The sequence below is a fragment of the Dermacentor silvarum genome, chromosome 1 (genome assembly GCF_013339745.2).
Source record: "Dermacentor silvarum isolate Dsil-2018 chromosome 1, BIME_Dsil_1.4, whole genome shotgun sequence".
Taxonomy (NCBI): Eukaryota; Metazoa; Arthropoda; class Arachnida; order Ixodida; family Ixodidae; genus Dermacentor; species Dermacentor silvarum.
The window spans coordinates 344,791,484-344,816,278 of record NC_051154.1 but is presented as its reverse complement, the minus strand read 5'-3'; the positions used below and the strand labels follow the sequence as shown (position 1 = coordinate 344,816,278).

At 46.1% G+C, this 24,795-nt stretch overlaps 1 protein-coding gene across 1 annotated transcript in view; it reads right to left on the bottom strand.

The window, feature by feature from the left end:
• Positions 1-24,795, bottom strand: part of LOC119437386 (serine/arginine repetitive matrix protein 1-like) — a 418,569-nt gene that overhangs the window by 381,036 nt on the left and 12,738 nt on the right. The window contains exons 2-3 of the mRNA XM_049662521.1: positions 19,309-20,128; positions 16,639-17,034 (exon numbers count right to left, since the gene is read on the bottom strand). Coding sequence (XP_049518478.1) covers positions 16,639-17,034; positions 19,309-20,128 — 1,216 coding nt within the window. The remainder of the gene's footprint in view (positions 1-16,638; positions 17,035-19,308; positions 20,129-24,795) is intronic.

Sequence of the window (24,795 nt, the reverse complement as noted above, 5' to 3'; positions counted from 1 at the left end):
TTCGTCGTTGTTGAAGCTTGTATTTTGTGTGTTGTACTTTAACACCAGAGCTTCAAATCAAGGATGGTATACCTGATCACAAGAGGTTGTCGCTAACGTTTGACCAAATAGATAAACACGGCAGAAATGGTAGTATTGTGTGAATGACTTAGCCGATGTTGTACCCCAGGGTGTAAGCATTAGATTATTCGTGGACGATTGTATTCTTGTTCAAAGAAATACCCTCTGCATCGGATCAGAATGTATTAAAGACAGCTCTTTAATACTAGTTGCTGTACCATCGATGATTGGTGTCGAGAGTGGGACATGATGCTGAATTCTGGAAGGAAAGAAAAAAACTTCTGTTACGCATTACGCGGAAGAAATATCCTGTAATCAGGGGTGGGACTCCTGCGCCAAGTGCGTCAATTTGATACAAACGCTAATTCATGCTCTAAACTGCGCCAAACACGGAAAATTGACCGAAATTGCGCCATGCTGCGCCAGAACGGCTTCGGCATGTGTGCTGCGGCAGTGGCTGCGAACAGCGAGCGGATTCGTTCTCCGAAAAAGAGTATAGCCGTTCACATTCCTCACACCGCCGACGGCACTTCCTGCACAGTTTCTCGTAGTTTTCGCGCTCATAAAACTGGACTTTTCGGCGCTTCCGGCGCGTACGCGCGGCCACTCCAGGCTGTCGGAACGGCCAGGGCGGCTATATTTAGAGCAGTGTTGTACGGAACGGCGTTCCTGGAAATAGTTCCTTTTGGGAGGAACGGAGGAACGCCACCGTTCCGTTAAGGGTCGGTGGAACTGTAACGGTAACTCGTTAGGTTTACGAAGGAACGGCAGAGGGAACGGCGTTCCTTCTGTAAACGTTCCACGGCACTGAACAGACGCACGCACGTACGCAGCACATCATGCAGGGTGGATGGGCGACCGCGTGAGGCGCAAAGAACTACCGCTTGCCTGTCACGTGACTATGGTGCATGTTTTTTTCGTGAGTTCTCCACTATAATGCTGAGGTAAAACAAGGAACTTTACGAAGTTGCGAATATGTATTCTGTATATTTTTACCCGCTCATCCAGCAAATTGAATCAAACGCCTCTGTATTGTTCCTTTTCATGCGGTTTCTAGTGCAAAAAAAATTATATTTGTGCATGTGAGTAACTTTTTATTTGCACATCTGAAGCGCAGTATCCTGACTGCTCATTTGAAGACCAAAATGGAAAGTGCCATATATGTTGCACTTGTAATAGATGATGCACCAAATTTGCAGTTAGACATGTCTGGAGCGTTTTAGAAAATTGAGTTTTTGAAATTTGTCTAGGAGCGTTTCTTCGGATACTTTTTATCTCCAGATAATCTGCTGCCGGCGATGTTCAAGTTCGTACAATATGCGTAATTCGATGCGAGTTTCAAATTACTCACTTTCTTTCGCTCCAGGATTATCTGACACTATATTTTAATTGAGAAGAAGTTAGGGGCAGCTTCACACTAAGTGGTGCGAAGACTGGGCAAACAGCGAAGCTGGTGGCCCTTCCCTAGCTTTAACTTTGCTTTCCTTTGCTCAACTTGGTTTGGCTTTTTGGCTGGTTCTTAGCAAGCTTAGCCGACCCGGAGTACGATACTCGGTGTCGGCGCGCAGTCTTCTAAAGGCCCCTTTATAGTCTGACGTAGCGTTGACGCACGAGCGCGCTCGGCACGGGGATGCCACACCAGCGAAAGCGCAGCACTATATATGCGGCGCGAGTTGTGTCCGACGTATCCGACGGTCGTCGGCGTGCCCCGGCTGCAGCCGGCGTCGAGATGCGACATGCTGTATTTCGCGCCGGCCTCGTCACCCAGAATGGCCCGCATCCGCGTCTCGTCGAACAAGATGGGCTCATGGATACTGGTGGCGGCACGTGCAGCGAGTTCGCAGTTTCGTATCATCCTGAAACTCCTAGTTTCGTATAAAATGCGCATGCGTCTAGGCAGCGCGGCGTGGCGCACACGTTGGACTATAGAGGGGTCGGTTTTAGCGCCTTCCGTAATCACGGCTATCCACCAGCCCATCTTGCTTGACGAGACGCAGATGCGGTCCATTCTGGGTGACGAGGCCGGCGTGAAATGCAGCATGTCGCATCTCGACGCCGGCTGCAGACGAGGCACACCGACAACCGTCGGTCGTGCCTCGCGCAGCGGCGAAGGTAACCTGGGAGAGGGTGGTAACCTCGCCGAGCGATGACTGCACGTCCGTCGCCTAGCAACGCCTCTCAACCGCTGTGCGAGGCGTTGCTAGGCAACGTGCGGTGACGTCATCGCCAGGCGCAGTTTCTTGTTCACAATACGTGGCCTAACCAAGAGCTTAAACAGCTCTGCTGTTAAAAAATGAAATGTAACATCAATGTAACGACACGTTCCAATGTTCGAAGTGTTACTGGAACGCGTTCTTTTCGCATTAAAGAAACTTATAACGGGAACTCGTTTCAAAATTCGGGAAGGAACGAGCTTGCGTTCCTGTTTAAGAGGAACGAGTACAACACAGATTTAGAGTGCACTAGAATATGGTCGAGTAAGCCGAGCGGCACGGCGCTCTCTAGCTGAAGCGCAAAAGCTGAAGCGCAAAACAACGAAAAGTAGGCTGAGGGCGCTGCGAGCGAACTAGATGTTAGGGAGGCACGCGCCGTAACGGGCGGGCGTCTCTGTCCCCAGTGCCGGTATAACCTAAAACTACTCTAGTTTGTGTTTACGATCATATGGGCGAGGCCTCAGCCATTTTCATCAAGCACGGACTAATGGCGGATTTAAAATAAAATGTTGCAGTTTCGCCCAAAGGCGAAACTGCAACTCGTTGCTCGTTGAAAGGTACGTACGTACAACGGAAACTTGCAACTGCATCGATGGCGTTAGCAAATTAGTAGACAGCTATGCGAAGTAACGTAGTTTTATCGGCCCTGTAAACTTGGAAACAATTGGCTTACTAACTGAATTTGTGTAGCAAACATGGTGTCAGCACGCACAAGCAAACATGAACACATCACACTCGGTGTCCGCGGACACTCGCTGCTTATGGCGTGAGCAAGCAAGACAGCAGCAGCGAGCGAAGTGACCTTCGTGCTGTCTGTCGCTTCAACGCAAACTGAGCGGCAAGAACACAGCACGCACAAAGGCATATGAGCTGTCTGTAGATCGCTTTCAAGTTACGGCACGCGCGACCACGCAAAGTACCTAGTTATTGGCGGAGTAGAAGCCATTCTCCGTCCCTCCCGCGCTGCCTCCCCGCTTTCCTCCTTTTCGCGTTCGTCAGTTCCCCATGCGCCTGGTCGCGAAATACAGTTGCTGCCGGAGCACAACGCCCCCTCCTCCCTTCCTCCCCCATCTCCCCACGGCCTTTCGCGCGACAGAAACTGCGCGTTTGCTCTCCGCTTTCCTCCCTCGCGCGCGCCAGATTGAGCCGTGATCGTCGGTTCCCCTCGCGTGTTTTCACTCGCACATGCGACGCGCGGCCACGGTGTTATCACCCTTAGATTTTATACGGAACAACACGGCGACGGCGAAAATTCACTGCAGTGTCCATATAATTGCTATCGCAATAAAATCAGTTTTGAATAGTTTTACGTCATACCAGCCCAAAGTTTACTGCGGTTTACTGCGCTTTACTACTGCGGCCGGCGGTGACATATGGCGACCCAGAAATTATTTTAGCGCGTCGATTCGACCGCATAATTTCAGAACATTTTCCGCTACCACCATGTGCGTAGGCGCGGGAACATATAGTTCGATCGTAGCACCACCGATGTTTTCGGCTTTACAGAAAAGCATGCGCCGTGCCACCGCTCGACCCACTCTTCCATACTCTTGTACGCGACAACTAGAAAGCGCAATTCTACTATGCGCTACGTGTTGATTTATTCTGTGTTTCGTCGTAGTTTCCACGTGCGCTGCCATATTCCATTATTCCATCAAAATTCAGATTCGGTTGCTTTCCGAACTGCTCCAAATTTCAATTTTGTCTGCTTCAAACTGCTCCAAATCGCAGTTTTATTTGCCCCAAATTTTGCTCCGAAATGACTTTGGGCCGTCCCACCCCTGTGTCACTTTTCCCTACATCCTTCGCGTATGTCCAGTGGTACACAAGCAGATAAACATAAATAATTACGTATTACTCTCAGCAGTAATCTTAATTGGAAACTGCACGTAACAGACATTTGTACTAAAGCACTTCGCAAACTGCTTTTTAAAAAGGAAGGTAAAAAATACCCCTTTAGCACAAAAGGTGTGGCTTACAAAACTTTCGTTTTATCTAAATTAGAATATGCGGCAGTTACATGGGACCGTTTCACAAAAAAGAATATTATACTCGTTGAAAAGGTACGTACAACGGAAAGCCGTAAAGTGCATATTTAACAAGTATCAAAGTAGTGACTCACCTAGTTCATTAATGCAATTACATAACATTCCTTCGTTAGAAACACGAGCAAAGGTGAGTCGTTTAACATTCTTATACAAAGTTCTCTCGCGGGAAATCGTGCGAAATGTTGCATGTTGCGTCAAACCAGCCACAGCTCGGAAAACGCGTAGTAGTAAACACGATCATTCATTAACACCTGTATGTGCACGAACGAATGCCTACAAATATTCTTAGTGTCCCAGAACAGTGACAGACGAATTCTTTCTGTGTTTCACCTACCTCTTCCACCGTCGACCTTCTACTGAGCCACATCGTCCACGCAACATGCCAGGCAAGATGCTTCGAAGCATCTTGCCTGGATGCAAAAGGCGATCGCCTTTTGCATCCGGAAAGGACTCGTCCCTAATGAAGTAAGTGCCCTCTTCGGGCCCGTAAAACCATCGTGGGGGCATGTGAAAAGACTTTGCAAATTAAGCCGCTCAGAACTTTGGCGGCAAGTCCGACTTTTTCAGGACTGGTTGCGTCTTCTGTGTTTGAAGGACCATCCTGAGTGGCTCGCGCTTAAGAAGCTCGCATCTTTGAAGCGCCTAGCGGCACAGCTCACGGAGTGCAGGTGGAAGTGCATCTTGAATGACTTGCTCCGGTGTACCGAAGACAAGAAATTAGCGCAACATGGAAGCAATGTCAGTGTCATGGGGGACGTCCACATACCAGAGAAGATTATGCGTCTTCTGCAGAAAGGACCTAAATTCGGTGTCCAACCTGGTGTTCCCGCGCATGATCTCATTGCTATGAATCGAAAAGTGGCCGATAAGGCTACAGATGATAATCGGGACCGCTGCCTTCTTGAAAGGTGTTGACTGCCTGCGAAAGTTTGCTCCTAAAACCACGGACTCGCAGCATAGTATTTTGTTGAACGAATTAGTACCTTTTTTCAAGCGCAACAATTTGATGCTTACGCAAGCTGATAAAGAAAGAAAGTTCGCCGTTTTACCCAAGGGACTTTACAATGAAAAAGCGTTGGCGGCGGTTAATAAGAACTTTGTCCCCATGAAGAAATGTGAAGTGCGCGTTAAAACCAAGTTTGTCCAGTTTTGTAAGCAGTTAGACCTCGGCAGGCTTGCCAGGGACATTTCCAACAGCAGGGAAAACAGCTTGAGGGTTTTTTTCACAACCAAGACACATAAGCCCGAAGTTCCGTTTAGGACTATTGTTAGTGAAGAGGGATCGTGGCAGAAGTGTGTCAGCCAGTTTTTGTTAAAGAAACTCAAGACGCTTGTTGTGAACGACCCATTTCTGGTCAAAAATTGAGCCGCAGTAGCACAGTTTCTAGAGGGAAATGATCATGTTGGTTTTGGTTTTTCTGTTGACGTGCAGGACTTGTTTTATTCTGTCCCGCAGAATCAACTGTTAGCGTGTGTCAAAGAGTGCATTGAAGCTAACGGCGACGTATCCTTCCAGAACACCGCCGGCGTGTCCGTTGATAATTTTCTGTCTTTATTGCAGTTTTACTTGAATTCTACTTTTATTGTATTTGACGATCAGCCTTTTTTGCAGCGTGATGGCATCTGCATAGGGTCTTGCGTAGCCCCTATTCTTTGTGACATTTTTCTGGCCAAGGTGGACGACACACTAGAACAGGTGTTTAATGGGGGGCCGGTTTTAAAAACTTTTAGGTATGTTGACGATTTTTTAGTGCTTTTAAAAAAGCAGCCTGCCTTCACCTACTCCTCTACTGTAGGTGAAGTTATATCGTTTTTTAGCAAACATGGACGTGGGTTGCGTTTCACCCATGAACTTCCGGACTCTTCAATTTTACAGTTTTTAGACCTTAAAATCACGTTCTGTGATAGACACGTTTGCTGGGGATACTACCCACGGGCTAAGAAGGAGCTACTGCCCTATGACTCGGCACATTCCAAGACAATTAAGAGAGGAATAGCGGTGATGTGTATGGAATCGGCTCTCCAGAAATCGTGCCCACATCAGATGACGCTCAGTTTTAACAATCAGGTAAGCCGTCTTTTGGCTGCAGGGTTTCCCGTCTCGGTCTTGACAGCTGTTTCTGAAACCCTCCTTCAAAAATTCAAGCGTGGAACGGGAAGTACAACGGCGGAGGATCACCGCAAGGCACATAGACATGAGGTGGTCCCCTACATCCATAAACTCTCCCACAATCTGAAGAAGGTAGCAAGTAGGCACGGCGTGCCAATTTGTTTTTCTGCCCCTAACAAGCTGGGAAAGTTGTGCCCACGTATCTGCAACACCAGTAAACGTGGATGCCAGAAGAACCACCAACCGCCATTCGTTAAATGTTCCACTGGAGTGGTGTATTGTATTCCCATGTCTTGTGGGATGTTTTACGTCGGCGAAACTGGTCGCTGTGTCAATGACCGTTTAGGGGAACACGCTCTAAAACTGAAAAAACGAGATGACAAATACGCACATATAGTTGCGCACGTTAGCAAGTGCACTGATTGTGTGGCCCGGTTAAAGGAGACGACGATTCTAGGAAAGAGTAGTGACAAGACAGCGCGCATCAGTTTGGAAGCCTACCACATCAGGAAGTTCGGTAGCAAGTGCTTCAGCACCCCTTCCCTTGCTCTCTTTGACGCTGAATTTTATCTTCTGGATGCGGCTATCGGGGGTTCAGATTAGAAAGAAAAGTAATTGTTTGAGTCTTGTTGCGCTTGGTTGGCTGTTTCGCGCTTGCGTTGTTGGCACGATGTTACCCTTGTTATGTTTCCCCTTTCCCTTGCTTCACTCTGGCATATATAAGGTGTGCTATCCTTCACAATAAAACCAGTTGTTAGTCAGCGCCTGTGTGTCCGTGTCTCCCTTCTTGTGGTCGTCTGTTTGCGCTGTTACCCAAAGTTTCAAGATGTACCAACTCGCCCAAAAATAAGTATTGGTGGAATTCGCTACCACGAGAGATTTTCGCATGTGGGGATTCCGCTGCAAAGCTTGAAAATCACTTGATTAGTGATTAGTGTTCTAATGCATTGCACCCATGGTGGTGGTGTTGATGTTGCTGTTACCATTGACTGTGTTTCTTTCGCCACTCTTGTTTAGACCAAGTTGTTGGTCTGCATTATGTATTAATAAAATATCGCGAATTCCATTTAAAGTCTAACAGGACCAGTGATGAAAGCGTCATTGATTACATCGCAGACCTTTCAGACGATTTCTCCCAGTTTATTTGACCTCTGGATCGAACTCAAGGCAGTGATTGTGCACTGCGAAGAAAGTTTCACCTCAACAAAACTCAAAAGAGCAAAGCGCGACACCCAGCGAATTACTCAAGACATTATTTATATGAAAAGGCGATTGCAAAGCATGCACAGAAGCAAAAGAAATTTCGCTGGAATAAGTGATTTTTCTCGTAAATTGAAGGCAAATATTAAATGCGCCAAAGATATTTTCTTTTACTGAATGCACTGACAAACTTTGTTACACCAACCACAGAAATTCAGGCGATATCTAGCAGATAGTTAGGTATCGAAGCTAAAGGTCGCAAACCATGTAGGTAGAAGACACGCATGCCGTTGTCAATTCGTTTGTCATTTCCGTCTTCACGCGTGCTGCAACAACAAACGTTGATTTATTAGCACCACGCACTTTTATGCCCCTTGTGCAGATAACAAAACCGGGCATCGTGAACTTGCTATTACTTATTGATGTAAAAAATACCGCTGGCCCAGACAATATTTCAAACCAGTTTTTTAAGATGCACACAAAAGCTTTTTTTGCCATTCGTGCACGTAATTTGCACGGTATCGCTAGATATGGGTGCTGTTTCTGCGGACTGGCTTTGGTAAAAATTCATACCTATTCAAAAAGACGGCGACAAACTATTGGCAGATAATTATCGATACGATCGTTTATCCTTTACGAGTTGTTGTAAAATATTAGCGCATGCCATCAATAAAGCAATCATAAGCTAACTTAGAAGATAATTACTTACTTTATAGCTGGCAACACGGATTTCGCAAAGGTTTGTCAACTGTAACCCAGTTGCTTCAAACTACGCATGACTTCGCCATGGTAATTAACTCCGCCCTGCAATCCGACGCAATTTTAATTTATATTGCGACGGCAACCCACATTACAAGTTAATCGAAAAGCCGATTTCAATAAATGTTCAACCCAAAAACGTGGATTGAAGCACATCTTTCGAACAGACTGCAGTATGTTTCAATAAACAATGTGGATTCCAGCCATATTAATGTTTCATCCGGCGTCCTATACGGGTTGGTTTTGAGATCTGTATTTTTTCCTGATTTATGGTAATGATATTTATTCATCTGTAGATGCAGTGATTACACTGAAGTTATTCGCCGATGGCTGCGTGATCTGCTCCACTGTGCGCAACGTCACCCTACCCCCCCCCCCCCTTGGACCAGGAAAGGTCATTACGTAAAATTGCTGACTGGTGTTTGGCTTGGGACATGGAAATAAGCGAGAAGAAAACAACGTTCCTTAGGGTAACCAGAAAAAAAGTATTTCTTGTTTAGTTGCCAGATATCGGGCATTGATATAATACAGGTGCAGTAACTCAAATATTTAGGAGTCACAATTACACAGGATTTACAATGGGCGGATCACATTGAAACTACATGCAACAAGGAATTCAAACAAATATTTCTCCACAAATCAGGAATGGCACCATCACAGTTTAAAGTAGCTCACAAAACCTTAGTAGGGCCTAGTCTCGAGTATGCAAGTATAGTTTGGGTTAACATTGTCCGGGTAACGACGCTTTCCAAGTTACTCCCGTAAACGTCAGAAGCATTCGTAAGCACTGGGACCATTTAGTAGCCATTCTATCTCCTGTTCCATGGATTGCTTTTTGATGTCATTGAACTCACCGAGATAAATATTTCTCCAGATTTATTTTGCGGTTTTGCGTTACCGGGCTATCTGTCATTCTCTTTCTTTCGTCCAGTCGGGAAAGGTGGGAGAGTAGCTTCACAAGCCTTCATTAAAAAAAAAGAAAAAAAAAACTCGGTCAGTCTCCGAACTAAAATGCCAAAGTTGTTACTCTCCGCTAATCGAATCTTAGATTTTCATTGGCCTTGTTTTCTGTATGTCGCCCTCAATGTGGCAACAGGCGTCTTTTTTGGGCTGAGCTCGACTCTGCGTTATCTCGTTTATGAACAAATCGATGTATCTGCCTCACAGGTGACATTAATACAGATACGCTACGTGCAACAGTAGGGATAGTTGCTGATTATCTAGATACGCTATCTAAATGTGGAATTGAAACAATCCATACAGCAACTCGCGATGAATTCCTATCTCAACGCCTATAGCTTCATCCTGTATTGATCATGTAAATGTTCAAGCCCACAATATGGAAGTTAAATCTACCATTGCACAGGTTAAGCTTTCTGACCACTATTTCGTCTGATGTTTACTGAAACAGACTGTGAATCCCGTGTTTATAGAGGCTATTAACTCCGTTAAACAAATTTGCATAACCTTTTCGATAACCTAGTCCAAAAAATGACAGGGATAGTTATTTTATGTACTGTGTCACCGGAAAACATGTACCGCGAATTTGTAGGTGCGTTTGATTCTTTTAGGCAGGCGACAACACGTGGTGTCAAAATTAGGCAACGTAACCTGAGCCAGAAATGAATGACCAGCGAAATCCTAGCCGCTATAAAGGAAAAAGACCTGTTGTGGACTAAGCCCAAGCGCTTGTCAAACTGCAAAGACAGACGCTTAAAATATAAATGTGCCAGAAACAAGGTGAATGCAATGATCAGACGTGCGAAACGCACGCATATTAGACAGAAATTTTAAGAAGCTTGATCTGACAAAGAAAACGTGGTCCCTTATTAACAATCTTAGAGGAGGCAACAATTCAACGCCTAAACAGCGCCTTTCATCTTATTTTTCTGCAGATGATGAAACTGTGGCAAACTTATTTAACCAGTTTTTATTTTTTTTTTCAAGTATCTCGGCATTGAGAACACGGCGGCCATCTGTGTCTACTTAAATAGATAACTTGCTAGATTAAGCATATCTTCTCTTACTATCGCTTGACTAATTGAGGTACATTGTCTTTAACCTTAGAACGAATAAATCACCAGGCTTTGAAAAAATAATTCAGTGAACTCCAGAGGAGTTTTGGCGCAAGTAAATATGCATTGCTATCTCTTTTAAACTTTTTTAGATGGCGGTGTGATTCCAGTTTAAATGAAAACCGCAATTGTAATTCTACTTCATAAGCAAGGTGCACGCAATAGACTTGAAAATTACAGACTTATTTCGATAATTTCCTGTATAGCTTAAATACTAGAGAAACACGTGGCTCATACGGCAACATTTTTCGATAATTTCCTGTATAGCTTAAATACTAGAGAAACACGTGGCTCATACGGCAACATTTTTCGATAATTTCCTGTATAGCTTAAATACTAGAGGAACACGTGGCTCATACGGCAACATTTTCTGGGTAAGCATAATGTATTCTCATCAAATCAGTATGGACGGTACACAAAAACTGTTAAAAAGCTTTCCCTGGTCATTTAAATTCCACACTAGATCGCAACCGGGCAGCATGCGATCTCTTTATGGATGCCTCTAAGGCATTTGACAGTGCCTGTCATGACATTTGTTGCAGAAGCAGTGTCTGCTAGGCGTTCGTGGATCATTCTTGAATCTATTAACTTTCTACAGGATAGACGACAATGTGTAAAGGCGGGAAATAATTGGTGTTTTTACCTGTCTTCTTTCTGGAGTCCCTCAGGGTTCAATATAAAGCCCCCTGCTCTTTAACATTTATGTGAATGATTTGTCCAACGTAGTAGGCGATTATATATATCTAAATATGCCGATGATATTCTTGTATCCTGTGCAAATAATTACTCCGATGCAATTAGCTCCTTACAGAATCAAGAAACTAAAACTATGGACTGATTCTCGGCTAATTTAATAAGCATCAACCCTTCTAAAACGCGATTTGTATGTTTCCATTACCCCATGAAAAAAATCCTGCCTATGACATCGCTATTCTTACTCGCATCTGACTGTTATAAATGCACATGTCAACCTGTTAAATATGCATCTTCTGTTAAGTATCTTGCGTTGCTTATTGGCTGATCTCTTATGGAACTCGCAATTGTCCCATCTCTGTATTAGGCTGCGCACGGTCTCCTGTGTATTATACAATATGCGATGTCTTATGCCAATCTCCGTGAGAAAAAATATTCCATGCTTTAAGCATATAGTGTGCTACGCTAAGGCTTGACAATGTATGGTCATTGTACTCTTAGATGTAGTTTATGAATTCATTCAATTTTACGTTCACTGTTGTCAACAATGGCATACGATTTGTGTCCAAGGAAGATGCAGACGTCGTTAAGTTGTTCAATTTGCCAACCTTCATTTCTTTGATTGTTGAAAGTGTTGTGATTAAACACTTCTGGAATAATGAAATTAAGATACGATATACACCGGTCCGCTCCCTGAGAATGCGACAAAGTACGGAAGAAGAACGTGGCAATATTATGTTCCAGCCATATTTATTAAATTGCCAGCGCCTGTCTTATAAGCAAACACAAGACGTAGGATTAAGAAACTACTTAGACTTCTGTAAGTTTAAAATAACATTTTGTATAATCTATTCAAGATTTTTGCTCCAACCCACTGATAACCCTTTGGAATTTACTGTTACCTGATTTTCAGACACTGCCAGTACAGTCCTCTGAGGCTTTGGTAGGCCTGCTATCTGTACTTTGTTTTCCTTTATGCACAATAAAGATTGTATTGTACAGATTGTATAATATCGAAAATCTAGAAAAAGTACAATATAAAGCACTCAAGTTTATCTACAGTACGTATTCACGTCACGTTAGTCTCACTGCTTTACATGTCAAAGCATACATCCCCATATTGTCCCTTGGGCAGACTGTTGCTGCAATGAAGCTTTTAGGGGCGAAGCTCCTTAGGTTGTGGGTCTGTCCCTCCTCTGTAGTATGTAGTAGTAGTAGTAGTAGTCGTCGTCGTAGTAGGTAGCCACGTCTACTTTTATGAAAAAAAATTCCGTAAGTTGTGCCCGTAGCGCGGAATCGAACCAGGGACCCCTCGCTTTCGAACGCGCGGCGCTAACCACTAGGCCACGAAGCGCACATGGACACACGCACCACGATGACAATATATACCCAACATTAACGAAAGACTGCGCGTTTCTAACGCGTTTGTGCTAGCGCGTTACGGCCTGTGTAAGAAGCTGGTGTAAGACGCTGTGGCCTCTCCGCCTTACCCCCGTATTCATAAACGCTCCTAGACTTGAACTTGACTTGCCACCGCCTTGGGCAGCGCGTTCGAAACGCGTTGAAGGCGGTGGCAAGTCAAGTTCAAGTCGAGGAGCGTTTATGAATACGGGGGTTATACTCTCTCAGCAGTCATGTGATGGCGTCGGCAAACGCGGTGCACGTTCCGGCATGTGTAAACGGCTGCGTAAGACGCTGTGGCCTCTCCCCCTTACTAGAGAGTACTGCACGTTTCTAACGCGTTTGTGCTAGCGTCCCCTTAAGCGGGAGATGGTGCAATTATAATGAAGGGCGCTGTTATAAAATAGGAATGACGTCACATATGACGCGTGTCATTGGTGGAAGTCAATCGTTCGATTTAGTGCGGCGAGACTGGGCGAATTACACGGAAGATTCACGGTTTACCGATGATTCCCTCCGGAGCTTCGCCCACTCATCATCATTCACCCCGTGGATATGCGGTGTTTTTTTTTTTACCTTATCACGGAACCATAAAAATTGACAAGTAAGTCTACCTGAAGTAACAGTACCAGAATTCTGCTAGAAATAATCATGACAAGTGCATTCGACCTTCTATCGCACGGTGTAACACTTTCAAGAATTATTTCCAAAAGCAATAAAATTGTGGAATAGATTGCCAAATACTATTCTGAATTCCACTAATGCTGATGTATTTGTGCGCGAAGTTGAAATGCTTCTTGAATCGCTGCTAGATTGATGAATTGGTTTCATTGTGCACTTGATTTCTATAGCTCTTATTGTATGGACCTGTTCGCGTGTTCAGCATTTTAAAAATTTATTTATGTTTCTCTTTCTTTATAAACTATTTTTGCACTGTGCTGACACTGTTCTTGTATCAACTACCATTATCTATATCTGTACCCACTTCCTGTATGAGCCTGAGAAGGCTTACAGCATGAATAAATAAATTTGAAAAAAACGTATTAGATCGCCAAATGGTTTGGACCAATGGGTCTAGAACGGTTTCATAGTGCTTCCAGTTTCCCCCGTCTACAGCACTACTAAGGCTGCAAAACTTCTGACGAAACTCTTGTAACAGTTCCGCCTGCTGAGCATTGTCACAAGCAAGACAACTACACACGTATTGCTTAGTAGTGCTCATTTAATCTCGCGTGTTTTGAGACACCCGCAAAGGTGGCTCAATGGCGTTGATATTCCCTGCCGCATTTCGATTGAGGTGACAAAAAACCCATGTATGCCACTCCACTACGGCACTCCTGTCACCGTGGTGTAGCTTCGGCACATAAGCGACGTAAACCCCATGGATGAATGAAAAACGAATCATTGCTTAGAGGCAGAAAGGGAAGTGTATGTTTGATTTTGCGCCGTTTTCTCGACGTGATGAGGACAAGACTTAACAAAAATGAGACCAAATCGCTCATTGGGACTCCAGCCTCAGAAGCGATCATTCGGCTTAGATAAAAACAAGTTATAACCACTCCTTCATACCACCATTACAGCGAAGCTTTAGTAGGCCTGCTCGAAGTCAGTCACACCGACCGACCGACCAACCTGACCGACTGTATCTACACCTATTATTATTATTATTATTATTATTATTATCATTATTATTATTATTATTATTATTATTATTATTATTATTATTATTATTATTATTATTATTATTATTATTATTATTATTCGCGCTGACCTTCTCTTTCGCTTCAAAATCCTTCGCGGAATCCTCACCTGCCCACAACTACACATTTGTATCATGTTTCGCATTCTGCGCAATATCACCAGAGAACATAGACCTTTCCAAGTTTCCTGCCTGTCATCACCAACACTCAACGATCCACATGATACTCAATCTTATAACGCAAACTTTCATAATATGTTGCATAACTCGCTGTCATTGTGAGACTACGAAACAACGCAAAGTGTGGAAAGGAACACGTTGGTGAACTGCGTTTTCTCCTGCCTTTTGTATTATAACTCATAACGAAGCCTTGCGCTTCGTTATGAGTGATAATTGTTATTTTCATTCATTGTGTGCACTCTTTCTGTACTCTTTTTTTTCGGTACACTATGTTTATGTTCACTCGTTTCCTTAATTGTTATTCAGCGTATTTTTATTATTTTACTTACATTAGACTGTAGCTTTTTTTTCGGGGGCGGGGGAAGCTATGTATGCCTGCGCCCGTAAATCCAGGCATAATCGAAACCGAACGTCTCGGCCAGTCGCGGCAACTACTGATACGGCACGCTTTGCATGGGCCGGTATTTTGTAGCGATGCGTTATGCTTTATTCTCTACTAGTCTTATAATACACCACCCACGGCCCGGAGAACCCGCTGATCTCAGTTGAGCCACTCGCCGAACGACCAAGTGACAGCTCTTCCCTTGCGAGTTCACGCGCAGGGCTCTGCTAGCGTAACAACGTGCGAAGAATAGACCACAAAATCCCACTGCTTTGCTTTTTTTTTTATGTGTGGCTCCCCTGCGACGTGTAGAAGGACATCGAGACCTTTCAAACTCGCTCCGGCTCGCTCCATCGCCGCCTATTCTGCTACATCGGGCCGATCGGGCCATACAAGTTCTTTAACTCCACGTAAGTCTTGCTCTCTCAAAGATATTCCCAGTGAAGTCAAAATCACTCCAGAGGCCCTCTCACTACGACGTTTCGCATAGTCCCCGCGTTGCTAAGGAACATTAAAAATCAATCAATTATTAATCCGTTCAAATCAATCAATCCTGCTACTTATGGAAACGTTGCTGCGAATGGAGCATCAGAGGGAAATCCCTCTTCCTGCTGTCAGTCGCAAAGATCTGCAAGTTCACGCGGGCTTTCAAAGGGTTTTCTTCCCGAATAACTGTAGTGCAGGCGAAGACATGCATATTAATTGTCAACCCAACTTTCACACTTTCTCGGTTAAGGTCCTGAATCATTTGTTGTAAGTCGTCGCCACTGTTGCTGAATAGGACAATGTCATCTGCAAACCGAAGGTTGCTGAGATATTCGCCGCTGATCCTCACTCCTAAGCCTTCCCAGTCTAAGAGCTTAAATACTTCTTCATGCATATACAGAAGACAAAGATAATGTTCAATAGCCTGACAAGGAAAGAAGAATTCAGGATCGCCAGTCAGCCTCTAGAATCTGTAAAGGAGTACGTTTATCTACGTCAATTACTCACCGGGGACCCTGATCCCGAGAAGGAAATTTACAGAAGAATAAAATTGAGCTGTAGTGCATACGGCAGGCATTACCAAATCATGACTGGGATCTTACCACTGTCGTTGAAAAGAAAAGTGTACAATCATTGCATTCTACCGGTGCTAACATATGGGGCAGAAACTTGGAGGTTAACAAAGCTCGAGAACAAGTTAAGGACCACACAAAGAGCGATGGAACGAAAAATATTAGGCCTAATGTTAAGAGACAGGAAGAGACCGGTGTGGATCAGAGAACAAACGGGGATAGCCGATATTCTAGTTGACATTAAGCGGGAAAAGTGGAGCGGGGCAGGGCATGTAATGCGTAGGATGGATAACCGGTGGACCATTAGAGTTACAGAATGGATACTAAGAGAAGGGAAGCGCAGTCGAGGACGGCAGGAAACTAGCTGAGGTGATGAAGTTGGGAAATTTGCAGGCGCATGTTGGAATCAGCTAGCGCAAGACAGGGGTAATTGGAGATCGCAGGGAGAGGCCTTCGTCCTGCAGTGGACATAAGTATAGGCTGATGATGATGATGCGAAGACATGTTGCGAAGACATGGGCGCCACTCGAAAAGCACGTGGAAATTGAAACCACCTATAGCTCTCCTCAAAAAAGTGCCGTAGCGTTACGGTTCAAACGTTTCTCTAAGAACTAACACTTCTAGGCCTCCCCGTGAAAGTACCATGCCTCTCGAGAACATTGTCGTCGCGCGTCGTCGTCGTATAATCGCACCCGCGGGCCGAGGCAGCGCAACGCCACAGCGGGGGGCGCGCAACAGCGTGCCTCGAAGAGTCACGCACCTTCCTGCAACTCGGGCTGCTTGGTGATGACCAGCGTCTGGCCGCGGTCCAGGACCTGGAGGAACCCGCTGCCCGTGCGCTGCGGCCTGTCGGCACTCGCTGCCAGGGCGAGCGTCCCGCGCAAGGGAGCCGAGCCGGACGCCCCGACGTCTCGCAGGGAGCTGAACCTCCTCCGCGGTGGCCCGTGCGGGGTGGAGTGCCATACCCGGGAAGTCCTCGCCGATGGCCCCCCGATGCTGCTGGTCGATGAGCCGGCCGAGGAGAGTTTGAAAGAGGGCGGAGTCTGGCCCTGCTGCTGGACACGCAGCGGTTCCTCCACGCTGGACGTCGGCGAAGGAATGGCCCGGGCATCCCGCGACCACAGCGCCCTGCGGACGTGACTCCGGCGGCCTGGGACTAGAGGAGGAATACGACATTTCTCACCCATCCCTATACTCCCATACATCCTGCACCTTACTCCTGTATACCGTAGCATGGGAACATGTGGAATTTCATATGAGAACTGTGATGGTACAGGAATATGGACATTGGGTGTGTGTGGGGCATAAGTTCTTTTTTTTCAACTAGACGTGGGTTTATACTCGAAGCCCGTTTGGTCATTCATATCACACCGTAACAAAAGTGCTTGAGTGATTTTTCGATTCGGCTACTGCAGCCAGGAATCCAACTCGCGACCTCACGCTCAGTGGCAGAACGCCACGATTCACTGAGGCACCGATAAAGTCGTCAACGATTCGACCACTGTCGATCGTAGCCAATTTTTGTTACACACTCGAATGCATTCACTACGGAGATACGATGTGTAAGGGTGTCTACACGGCGATCGAAGGAGTTCTAACACCCTACGCGAGCTACAAGGCCTCTGTAGCAACCCTTCCCCTGTTCTTCGCCAACTTCAAAAGGCTGGGTTTGCCACATGTAACGCCCACGTTTCGCACAGAAGGAACGGTGCCGTCCCCTGTCAGAGGGAACACGTGAGCGCGGAACACGAGCAAATTCGTTTCTTCTGTAAAATGTAGATATATAGGCATCGTAGTCTCTACGCTCCGACTTATACAAGGTGTCCCAGCTATCGTGCACCATTTTTTTTTAATTGGATCCCTCTATGAGGATGAAACCAAGTGCATGTCGTTAGCAGCAACCTGAAAAGCGCACTCCTATATTTTCTGTTCTTCCCTATTGATTTTTAATGATGAATTAGCAAGCGTTTCATATATTATATCTATGGCAGTTACGTCAACAATAGATGTTAGAGCGACTTCGAAAATATCAATTTAAATTGCTTGCGACACACTATCCTTTCCGTTTTTTTTTTCTATTTTTAATTTTTTCCTTGTTAAAAACAGACCGCGGATATAAAAAATCCGTTTCGGCTCGTTATCAGGCGCACGGCGCGCGTATTTTTTAACACGCAGGGGAACAAAGCCGCCCAAAGTATAGCGTGTTGCAAACAATTGAAATTGACATGTTGACATAACTGCCGCAGATATAATAATTAGTTAATTAATCATTAAAAATGATTATTTAGGAAGGACAAAAGATACATGACACTCCTACAAGTTGCCGCCAACGACATGCAATTGGTTTCACACGCATAGAATTAGGCTCCCGTTTTTTGAAAAGTTGGCTTATGATAGCTGGGACAAGAGGCATAAAACAGTGATGATGCTTATTTTCCCATCACTGAACTTACATTCGACGGAGGAGGCCGAAGTAAAAACGATAAACGGCTTCGTAGAGTTCCCAAACCCCCTGTGTACGCAGGATATATCGCAGCATGTCTAGAGGCTGCCTACACTGCAATGGAAACAAGGACATGGGATGAAAAGATGCCAGGCAACGAGGCATACGCATCCCATAGTGCATGATTGGGGCCTTCCTCAGACATGACAAAGAATGCACGACGCGTCCCGTACAAGTGACATGAGAGTCCGGTTTACACCGGGAACAACTGTGGCACAATGGCTGCTCGTAAACCGCCGGCCGCAGATTTCTATAGCCGAGCAAGTGTGCAATTTCTGCAACAATTTGCTCACTTGTCGGCCTTTTAACTCCTGGGGGGTGGGGGGGGGGGGCAGTAGTCTGTAAGTTGTGGACTGTACATTTAGGCTGTCGACGATTGGTTTCAGGCGTACGAGCGAGAAGGAGCCAGCCAGTCTCCGTCTCGCTCGTGCAGCCGGAGCCAATCGCGGATGGTCGAACTGAACAGTCCACTAGGTGGACTTTTACAGAAGCACCAGTGTGAGATTAATAAATTATGCCTACTGCGGGATAGTGAGCTGTCACAAATACGAGCATTCCCGCTCGGATGGCGTACTACCGAGCTACGCCACTGAACGTCAAATGAGAGCAATTTAGCTTCGACTGCGTCATCAATTGCGCGACAACTGCGCCATCTCCACACGCGGCACACAAATGATCGAGTAATGGCTTCTTTCCTCTACACAACGATAGAAATTTCGATACGAATCAAATTTTGCATTAGGGAGTTTTGTAATCGTCGGCGAATATTTTCCCCAATGGACCATGGGCCATTTGTTCAATAAGCATACATTCAGTCAATAACAGACCATGGGCCAACAGTTCAATAAACATCTATTGAATGAATCGAAGTTATTTCGGGTCAATATGAAAAGGAAAGGAAAATCGCGAGGAAACAGACAGCCTCACCTGCTCGGCTGCGGTCTCTCGGTGTTACGGCAGGCGTGCGACGAAAGCTTCGCTTGCGGCTCGCCTCGTCGCTGGAGCTGCGGTAACCGGAACAGATTTCCTCGATGTGGCTGCGCTGCCTGGCGATCCTCTCCTTCCTCTTTCGGATGATGTCGGCTCTCGTGAGCGACGACGAGGAGGCGCGCTCGGCGGCGTCGCCACCCTCGCGGTCGACGTCCTCCTCCCGGATGCCGGCGCAGGGCAACGCGCCAGGTGTCTCCCGCACTTTAGGGAGCCGTGCGACGCGCCCGCTCACGTCGTCGTCGTCCGAACTGACGTCGTGGACGCGCCGCTCCGACGCCGTGGGCGGGCTCCTGGCGTTCGCGTCGTCGTCGGTGCTGTACACGAGCCTCTTGCGCGAGACTCGAGACACGTACGTGGTGTCCTCGTCGTCGGAACTCGAGACGACCGAGCCGTCCACTAGTCGAAACTTGACTCGCCTGTCATCAGGCTGCTGCGCTTCGCGAGGCGGCTCCGGGAGGCCCGCCTTGCTGGTGGACGGCAGAGGAGAAGCAGGGAGGACCGCGTCAGACGCGGGGGCGGCCTCCTTTGGCGGCGGGGTGCGGGGGCTCAGCGAGCTGCCGCGCGTGCGGTACTCGAACGGCACGTAGGTGAGCTCGAACTTCTCGACTTCGCGAAATTCCGCCTCCACGGCCGCCAGTTTATCCGCGATCCTTTTGTCCTCGGCCCGTCGCTGTTTCGCGCTCAGGTTGTAGTACCGCATCCACGGGGACGAATATTCACGCTTCGCGCGTTTGGCGGCGGCTTTCTTCTTCTCCTCCTGCGTAAAGATAAAATTGACGCAGAAAGAATCGAAGATTACTTTCAATGTAAACCAACAGGTTATGCCGACCGCAGAAATTAAGATCAAACTGTAACGGTGTTTGATGACGGTGCCACAAATTATCGTCAACATTCTTTTTTTTTTGTTTTGTATAAACTGCGTGAGAGCGACGACGATGGTTTGACGACGGTAGAGTGAAGACGATGGAAATGACGCCGGCGCGACGACGACGCCAGCGTCACAACGACGGCATGACGACACAGGAATCACAACAGCGTGACCACGATGGCGAGATGATGGACGCTGTGGAAGCTGCAGAATCCTTAGCCAACAGCACAAGAGTTTCTCACTGCATTACCTAGCGGGAAATCAGGCGCCACGGTCTATGGCGAGTTTCGTGAAGAGCGCTGTGCCGTCATGGCGATGACGGTATGTGGGTGTGCGAGGCTTGTGTTGGCTGATGTTGTACGAAGCTGCGTCTAGAACGTGGATATATGGCTGCACAAATAACGCGTTCTTAAAGTAAAATCTTCATAAAAGGGTTTTCATTCACCTGAGTTTGGCAGCAGTGCGTGCGGTTTCTACAACTCTCATCAAAGTCATTTTTTGTACAGGTGCACACTTTCCTCAGCGCGATCCATCGGCTTTTGCGTGGGTGAAACTAGGGATGGTCGATTAAATATTTTAATCGATTAACGATTAATCGTTCGTCGGTTTAGCCTATAATCGATTAATCGCTTTCGATGCGGGGCTTTTCGTCGATTAATCGATTAATCGACTTTTTTTCGGGTGCTTTAAAAAGGCTCAAACACAGTTATCTACTCACGTAAGTACCCATTATAACGTTTGAAAGGTGGAACCAGGATAAGAAATACAAGGGTATAACCTTTGATGAAAGAATAATGTTTTTTAACTTCTTAAAGGCCAACTATAATTGCCACTAGGGACTAGTGAAGGAATAAACAATGTACAGGGTGTTCATATTTAAGTTTTACGGAATTTTTCAAAATTGCCTGTGGCATGCATATGCAGGTAGCATAATCCTTATCGTTGAGCTGGGTTATTCGAAGAGGCGGACATTAGTAGCACGAAAAATCGAAATACATATTTGGATAATTAACAAACATTGAGTAATGAACTTCTTAGTTAATTACTTTACGACACATATTACAATTTATGAATTGTAGCCGATGAGTTTGGAAGACCCACTTGAAAGGAATTTACAGGATGACACCAGTTTCGAGATATTTCTCAAAGTGTGGGACGAAATACATGGGCGTTCCAATTACTTTTGTTCTTCAATGCGTTTTGGTAGAAATGTAAGTGGAACAACAGCATTTCTTTACGGCGAGTTTGATGGTGCATATCTTCAAAGTGGTGTCATTCTGGAAATTCAGTAAGTTCTTGATGAGGGCTAGTTGGTTCATAATTTGGAACTGAGATTTGAACAGCGCGAAGAAAACAAGGACACGAAGAAAGAAATACCCCAAACAAGCGCTTGTTTATGGTATTTGTTTCTTCGTGTCCTTGTTTTCTTCGCGCTGTTCAAACCTCAGTTCCAAAATCTGGAAATTCATTCCAAGTGGATACGTCTGACAAGTGGATACGCCTGTTTTCTAATGTACCAGCAGGTGTTCCTCAAGGCTCAGTCCTCGGTCCACTTCTCTTTTACAGCGAAAGCTGCATATGGCTAGGCGAAACGAAAAACCGTTCGTCCCATGTTTCGATAAACGTCTCCATTGGCTGCGCCGTCAGTTACGTCGTTCTCTACGTCGCACCCAAGCGCGCGCGCCATTGGCAGCTAGCGCCGTTAGTGACATTGTTAGCGAACGCGTTCCCGCCATTGCCAAGTTGACGCTGCTGTGCCCGAAACGCCTCCTCCTCGGCTCGCCGTTGTAGCATGCGTTCGATATCTCGAGTTAGCTCGGCGTAGTGGATAGCAGCATCCGCCCGCCATTGGCGCTTGCGTTCCATTTCGTGATTTCAACGTGGACGTTTTTTCGCAGCCGAAGCCAAAGTGCCGCCCGAGAAACTCCCGCCGAAAGCGGGCGTTGCCCCGGCGAACGCGTTCCCGCCATTTCCACGTTGACGCTGCTCTGCCCGCAACGCCGCTTCCTCGGCTCGCCGTTGTCGCATGCGTTCGATATCTCGAGTTAGCTCGGTGTCGTGGTTATTAGCAGCATCCGCCCGCCATTGGCGCTTGCGTTCCACTAGAAACACAAACATGTAGCCAATATTTGAGAAACGCTTCAATACAGCGTCGGGATTAATCACTGCTAAACACCGGGGCCGCACGTTTCAGCTTCGCTGGTTAACCATCTGTACGGAGTGCTTGGGCGCTGTTTTTTTAATCTATATTAACGATCTTCCGAACTGCGTTCTTTGTTCTTCCATAAAGCTATTCGCAGATGACTGTGTTGTCTACCGTAAAATTCCTAATCCTTCCGATTCCCAAGAACTGCAGGACGACCTTAACCGCGTAACTGAGTGGTGTTCTAATTGGTGCATGCAACTAAATTCAAATAAATGCAAGGCCATGCGAATATCTCGTAACACTGTCATGCACACGTACTTTATTAATGGTGCACCTGTGACGTCAGTTACTTCTTACAAGTATCTCGGCCTTCACATATCAAATAACCTTTCTTAGCATTCGCATATTGACTATGTTGCTAATAACGCTAACCGTATGGTTGATTACTCGCGCCGTAATTTTAGCTCTGCCCCTTCGTCCCTGAAGCTAACTCTTTACAAAACTTTAGTTCGCTCCAAATTGGAGTATGCTTGAGCCATTTGGGATCCCACTCAGTCTTCATTAGTTTCTACTCTAGAAAGTATTCAAAACCGCGGTGCACGCTTTGTCTTATCTAATTATTCTCGCTATGCAAGTATTTTATCAATGAAACGAACTCTTAACTTACCAGATCTTTCGTCACGCCGCAAATGTTCCCGTCCTTTCCCTTTTTCACAAAGTTTTTCATTTGAACCCCCTTTTAAAAGAAACCCGTCTTGCCCCTCCGTCTTATATTTCGTCTCGCACTGACCACAGCCCTAAAGTCGGTGTACCATCATTGTGCCGCACAAACCGGTACAGTGACTCATTCATCCCTAGGACAAGCACGGACTGGAATCGCCTTACCGCATCAGTCGCACTCATCACCTACCAACTTCAAGACAGCTGTTCGAATGCATTTTGTTCATATTTTTGGTTTGTATTTTTGCTGCATTATTTTTTGTTTTTGACTCCACTGCTTTCTGTAACGCCTTCGGGCCTGGAAAGTACGTGCAATAAACAAATAAATAACTTCACCGGCTGCAATTGGTAAATTGCAATATGCGTCGTAAATTAATTAACTACGAAGTTAATTAGTAATTTTTATTAATTAGTTGAATATGTGTTTCGATTTCTCGTACTAATGTCCGCCTCATCAATGATAAGAATTATGCTACCTGCCACAGGCGATTTCTAAAAATTCCATAAAACTTAAAAATGAACACCCTGTATGTTGAAAATGGCACTTACTGAGGAGGGTGGGCGTGGAGGAAGAAGAAATTAGAACAGAGCATCGCAGCACCACTGACATCAAGAAGTAACGGCGCAAATCGTGATCGCCACGTCAGAGCGCGCGGTCGGTTTAATGCTGCCGGGTGCAGGGCAGCAGCGCAGCTGAACGGGTGCGCACCGATTTGAAACTACTGCGAACCAAACATTATCGGCCAATACGTTGTCTCTCAGGGTCACGTGCTGACCCTATACTGCGAGGTGAACAGCGAAGGAAATGGCTTGTCGATGAGTTCGCTTTCCAAGACTTGCTGCCTCACGTAATGCTCTCTCCTAGTTTATTTCTTCCTCCACGGGGGCGGCCTTTCTCCGGCCCCAGGTAGCCTGTGGGGCGTGTGCGTAAAGCGGGGAAACGCTTGGCAATCTCGGCAGGACTCGGGGAAAACAGTTGACCGTCGCTCGCGGTCTTCGCAGCCGCGCTGTCGTTGCTCGTGCTCCGCATTCTATAGTACGATTTCAAAATTTTCACGCCACTTTAGTCACTGTCTGGAAAACGATTAATCGAAGCGGTTTAATCGATTAAACCGATTAAATTAAAGGTAGACATCGATGACGATTAATCGTTTTGCGGCGTACTTTTCGTCGATTAATCGATTAATCGTTCATCAATATTACCATCCCTAGGTGAAACTGCGCAAGGAAGGCAGTTACCTGACGAGGACAGGCGCCGTTTGCGTCGGCTATCTCTGCACTGCTATCCCCCAGGATCAGCTGGTGTACGTCGACGCCCCCGCGGCTGCGCTGTGACCCACCAAGCTACTGGACGCAGCCTATATATACTGACTGCCCTGCGTGTTTCCTTCAGTTTGGCAGCAGTGCGTGCGGTTTCTACAAGTCTCATCCAAGTCATTTTTTGTACAGGTAAGATTCGCATTGCTTGTTCAAGTCCTACTATTGCTACTGCATGCACTGCTGCCAAACAGAAGTGAGATTGTTTCCCGTAAATCTTTTGTCATGGCAAGTGGGAAGGATCTGGGTAAAGCATTCGAGGATTTCAAACGTGAAATCCGTGCTGAACTTCGCTCCTTCAAACAGAGTGTGGAACATTGCAGTGAGAGCTGTGACAGTGTCAATGCGCTCACCTTGGAAATGAAGACTCTAC